Below are 5,752 nucleotides of genomic sequence, written 5' to 3' on the forward strand. Positions count from 1 at the left end.
AGTTGGACAGTTCGGGGTTACTCAACCCTGAGTATCGTTTTTCACTCTGAGTTTTCTAAACCGGCTTCCTGAAATAGGGCCCTGGTGTCCACCATATAACCCAAACTGCAATTCTCCAGAAAAGAAGTAATTACCTTTCTGTCTCGAATTGTGTCAAAACAGGCACTTTCAATCTTCTTGGCATGCCCATGAAGACCCATGTGCCGCAGCATCATGACTGCACTGAGCAGCAGGGCGGTGGGGTTAGCCAAGTCTTTTCCTGCTATATCTGGAGCAGTTCCATGAACCTGATTTTACAGAAGAAGTTGATATTTTTAAAGAACAACAAACACAAATAGACTGTGGATTTTCTGTGCAACTTGTATGTTGATCATGTATCTGCAACTTTACAAAAATGACCCCATACCGACTCAAATATGGCCACACCATTTGCACCAATGTTTCCACTAGGAGTCACTCCAAGACCTCCAATTAATCCGGCACAAAGATCACTGTAATGGTAAACACATTGGGTTACCTTTAGATTTCATAAAACATATACTGGATTTAACATAAATTCATAACATGAATGAGCAATCACATTTTTAATATTGTGTCAATATTTTTGTTGCTTTTTTACAACTCCAGACAATTTTGCTGTCGCCCATGTGTGTTTCAGCTCTCTGTTTTGTATGCTAACTAGTGTGTGCAGGGGTATTCTTGTTCACAATGAGTACCTCCATGGATTGCTCTTGCTCCACCTAACCACTGTTGATACAGGCTGGACAAGTGTCTGATCTTATGCACCACCAAGCTGCATCACGAATCATCACAGCTGTTTAAAGGGATATCCAATTTTCATTCAAGCAGGCTGTGACTTAGAGTAACTCCTCACTGTTTTGTTTGGTGTTGGCTACAAGAATAGGGTTTACTACATTTACCATACTGCCTCTGTAAGGACCAGTTAGGTGTTAGTTTTTTGTTAGAGACGCTAGGTTTAGAGGTGCTACTACTACTGTATTTTTGGTATGAAAACATAGGATTTAATTACACTTTTTTCTTCATTTAGAACAGCCAGGATCCACCTCCTCAGCACTCTCCTGTTCATTCTGTTACCTCCCTTTTTCCTAGTGAGCCACAGTTGAAAAATGTCGTCTTTGATTGATAAAGTGCAAAAGAAAAGACTCATAATTTGTCTTGTTCTTATGAGTATTTTAACATAAAAAATTTACTGGTGACAGTTGTGTACCTTAAGATATCTCCATACAAATTTGGCATCACTAGTACATCAAACTGTGTGGGATCCTGCACCATCTATAAGTTTGGATGAATAAGGAAATTAAAAGAAAAATACAGCAAAGCATTCTTTTATAGCCATCTAAAACATATTCGGACTAATTTACCACAAAGCTATTGGGACATACATTAAGGCACACGGTATCCAAGTACATCTCAGTGAATTTCACATCTTTGTACTTTTCAGCGGCCTCTCTACATTTTCGTAGGAAAAGTCCATCTGACATGCGCCTAAATGAAAAAAAGACAAGCAAAAATGTAGTTTCAAGCAGCTTCACAATGACAAATGACTTAACTTGTGCTAAAATATACTTACATGATATTCGCCTTATGAACAGCTGTAACACTGGCTCTCTGATTGTTTCTTGCATATTCAAAAGCGTACTCTGCAATGCGTTTGCTGGCTTGTTCGGTGATGAGCTTAATACTCTGTACAACACCATCAACAATCTGAAATAAAAAGAATGAAGAGTGAACACGAATACAGTGCTGTGCAAATGCCACCCCTCATTACTTGGAGATAATTTATCCAAATTTCAGGAGTGGGACCACACCTCATATATAAACCTCCTGCACTGCAAGCTGTTTGTTATTGTTTTCGTGCCCTATCCTGCCTGTTTCAAAATTAATTCACCTCTCATTAGTGGCCTGAGACCCACCGCCAATCCCTTCTGAGGCCTTCCCCAGTCTCAATTCACGCTTATGCCATCTGCTGTTATCTTAAAGAAATGCTGTCAAACCTAAATGAAGATGTGGTCCCTGCTAGGTAATTTATATTTTACTTTAGATGTTTAAAGTGGTCTTGACCAGTAGTTCTTTAAGTTTTCTGAAGGTCTTTCAAAGTGTATCTTTGGACTGAAAATGTGTGAAAAAGCAGCCAATGTTCAGTCTTTGTCCCCGACCATTTTCAGAGGAGTGTTTTGTTGTCTTTAAACTTTGTTAAGAAGCAGGAGTACCCAGAAAGAGCCCACACATGAAATTAGTGAAGTTAGGGTAAGTGGTGATTCTAAATTGCCCTTGGGTATGAATTTGATTGCGAATGGTTGTCTGTTTCTTTGTGTTTGCCCTGTGACACACTTGGGACCCATCCAGAGTACATATCACATCTTGGCCTATGACAGCCGGGATGGCCTCCAGCCCACCTGTGACCCTGAGACAAGTTAAATATGAGCACAAAAGTAACCCATGGAGTGTTTTCCCAGGAAATGTAAAGTATAAATAACTGCTTAACCCTTTAGTTTAACAACAACTAATGTAGCAGTAACTAAACCTTGTAACTCATGAGTAGCTGCACAATACTGTCAAATAATAAAACTGAACAATATTTTCTACCTGGGGTGATGTAGCTGGGCTCGAGTTTTTTAACCACTTGCTTAAGGCCTTTTTTCCCCATGTTTGGACTGGCATCATAACTGTGGCCTATTAAGAGGTAATTTCAGTCATTTCTCTTTCTATCATATGGAGTGTAACTAGCAAGCAATGTTCAGTTGAGACATTTGTTTACTTTTGGCTTGCAAAACTTACCTTTTCCTCATTTGTATTCAAGTTGTACTCAAGTGTTGAAATGTGTTTGTTGCTTCCAACATTAGTGGAAACAATTTTCAGAAATGGTTTTTTTTTTTTTTAAGAAGCTCTGTTTTTTTCTGCAGTAAATTATAACCAGAGGCCGAGATTGACTCTTTCTCTAATGTGCCCAAGCGTGTCTTGCAGATGCCCACACCAGGGATGTTATGCAAGTGTCACTGCTTTAGCATTGATATCATGATATAACATTTTTATTTGATGTAAAAGTTTTATACCGGTATGATTGCAAATGATACGATATGGGAAAAATCTACTCTAACACACCGCCAATGCAGTAAATGTATACTGGGTAGGAAAAAACAAACAGTGGAACACTATTGGTCATGGACTGGCCTCTTCAGAGCCTGGACCGCAACATTTCTGAAGCAGTGTAGGATCATCTCAACCAACATCCAAAGAAAAGGTTTGAATGTTCTTCCAGAAGCCTAGAGAACTATTCCTGAAAACTGTTTAAAGAAATTACAAGAAAGCTTGTCAAAAGGTAATGTTAATAAAGGTCTTACAACATGTTCAATTCCACTGTATTCTCCCTCGGTGTTCTCCCTGATTGTGACCAGGTTCACATCAGTGTAGGGGGTCTGGTAGCCCTCAATGGACACGCAGGGCCGCACATTAGCATAGAGGTCGAAGGTTTTCCTCAACAACAGGTTCATGGAGGGATGGCCAGCAGCTATTGGTGTCTTCAAAGGGCCTTTAGATTGTTAAAGAATTCAAAAATATTTCATGTCAAACCAAAAGAATATATCTAAAAACCTGGTGATTGGTTTGGAAGTTTTTCTCTCTTAAGCATGCCAAATTAATTAATGCCCCTAATAAAATTTAATTTCCAAGCTGCTGATGTGGGAACACATGAGAGTGAAGTTCCTGGAATAAAGAGATTAGTACATATTCCCAATATACACACCATTACCTAGAACTGTCCTACTGTTTAACTTTGCCTTAAAAAAACAAAACAAAAAAAAAACCCATATAGATAAATCAATCAGGTTACCTTTCAGGCCAATTTTGTTCTTGTCCATTGATTCTTTGGCATCTGGAGGTATCATCCACTTTCCACCAGGTCCCCGAATGGCTGTAACATTTCTCTCTTCCCACCGAATAGGTGCCTATATCAAAAGGACATTCAATTCATTCTTTTTTCCCAGAACCTTTGTTATCTACAATTATACTAATCATATTTCTATTGTTATATGATTTATGTGGTATCAGTGCTCAAGCATTATATTATTCTCTGATAAAATCTGAAAAATAAATATGCATGTTAATGCTTTTCTTTTTTTTAAACTGTTTTTCAGTACTAACTTTAGCTGCTTCAAATATCTTCATGACAGCATTGGAGATCTCTGGACCAATCCCATCACCGGGGATTAAAGTGACAGTCTGAATCTGTGAGGCAGGACAAACACAAGTTTTATTGCACACTGATGAGGTAGTTCAAATTTAATATAACCTCGAAGTTACAGAAAAAGCCTTCACACAAAAAAGTCTGTAGTTTTACAAGGAAAAATAAATACCCCACGGATGAAAGTCCTGGATTGTGGAGTCTCATTCTTCAAAGCCCCAACTACCTGTGACAACTGAGAAAAACACAAAACACAAATTGATTTTTTTCCTCCCAACACTATTCTGCTGTTTATTTATGGAAATAAGAAAAAGCACTGAAAACATGTCTGTGTATAGTGTGAGGTGAACTGAACAGATGTCTTGAGTAATGATGATGACCAAATTTGTGCACTGCTGTGTTTAACAGTAAAACATTTTTGACTGGTATAGCTGTTTGGCAAGTTTGTATTGGTTTTGCAAATGATTACATTGTCAGTGTAATCTAAATATGTAAAACAATGCAACTCCATGAAGCTCCTATGTGAGCAGGCAGAGAGACAGGAAGACAGGCAGACAGACAAACAGCCGAAGGCAACCCTGACTTTGAAAAGATTACAAAACAGAGTCTCTATTCCAGATGTGGTCACATCAGAAGCGAGAGTAACTGCCTGCGAGCTCTTTTTCCAGTGCAGCAAGGATATACAGTATTTAAAGTTAGGTACACTTAACTTACTTCCTGTGGTTTGAGTTTATCCTTGCCATTGATCGATAAACCCAACTTTGTTAGTAGATTAAGAATCTGTAGATGATAGACATGTGTTTCCATAACGCAACCTTAATAAAAACATGTTCAACTAGAGCAACGAAGCCATAAATTGCTTCTACATTGCATTACACGAGACTAAACATACACTTGGCTAAATAGCTGCTAGCTAAACGTGTCGGGTTGCTATAGCAACTACGGGCATATAGCCTGTGCGTTAGCGGTCAGCTAAGTAGTTAGCAGTGGATGTTCTGCCTCTGGTATGCTGTCAGCGGGACAGACAATAAGTGTTCGCTGATGAACTGAAACAAAATTGATCTAGTGCAACTATGACACATTTCCATAAGTTTCAACGCACATACCGCTGACCTCCACGCCTTCCCTGCCATTCTGAACGAACCAAGGTCGACACAACAGCTGTAGCAACTGTCGAGCTTCTTCTTCTTGTTATTTTTGTTGGCGGTATTTTACACCCTCCGAAACGGTGCATTACTGCCACCAACTGGTATGAAGTGTGGACAACCTCGAATCCTATATATCGTTAGCTTCATAGCATAAGTGCCTAAGTCATTTTTTTGTGTTTTCGGAAAACAAGAAAAAACTGATGCAGCAGTGGTAGGGGAGTAAAGTTAGGCAAAAATCTCAATTTGACCAAAAAATGACTTAGGCACTTATGCTATGAAGCTAACGATATATATATATGTAGGATTCAGAATCAGAAAGGGTTTTATTGCCAAATGTTGAGCAGGTTTACAACATTAGGAAATTGCTGCGGTGCTTCAGTGCAAACATACTGTCATAAATTAC

The 5,752-nt window shown here is 38.8% G+C and overlaps 1 protein-coding gene across 2 annotated transcripts in view; it reads right to left on the reverse strand.

Moving 5' to 3' along the window:
* idh3a (isocitrate dehydrogenase (NAD(+)) 3 catalytic subunit alpha) overlaps positions 1-5,433 on the reverse strand; it is a 7,879-nt gene extending 2,446 nt beyond the window's left edge. Inside the window, exons 1-11 of one of the 2 annotated variants that reach the window (XM_005928752.3) lie at positions 5,308-5,392; positions 4,916-4,981; positions 4,374-4,436; positions 4,162-4,245; positions 3,851-3,965; positions 3,363-3,550; positions 1,592-1,725; positions 1,404-1,506; positions 1,229-1,293; positions 407-491; positions 135-287 (exon numbers count right to left, since the gene is read on the reverse strand). In XM_005928752.3, coding sequence (XP_005928814.1) covers positions 135-287; positions 407-491; positions 1,229-1,293; positions 1,404-1,506; positions 1,592-1,725; positions 3,363-3,550; positions 3,851-3,965; positions 4,162-4,245; positions 4,374-4,436; positions 4,916-4,981; positions 5,308-5,334 — 1,083 coding nt within the window. In that variant the 5' untranslated portion in view covers positions 5,335-5,392. Of the gene's footprint in view, positions 1-134; positions 288-406; positions 492-1,228; positions 1,294-1,403; positions 1,507-1,591; positions 1,726-3,362; positions 3,551-3,850; positions 3,966-4,161; positions 4,246-4,373; positions 4,437-4,915; positions 4,982-5,307 lie in introns of both variants that reach the window. The other variant, XM_005928753.2, reaches the window with a different exon arrangement.
* Positions 5,434-5,752: the final 319 nt, after the last annotated feature.

The sequence above is a fragment of the Haplochromis burtoni genome, unplaced genomic scaffold, assembly GCF_018398535.1.
Source record: "Haplochromis burtoni strain Fernald_Lab_line unplaced genomic scaffold, NCSU_Asbu1 Contig_114, whole genome shotgun sequence".
Taxonomy (NCBI): domain Eukaryota; kingdom Metazoa; phylum Chordata; class Actinopteri; order Cichliformes; family Cichlidae; genus Haplochromis; species Haplochromis burtoni.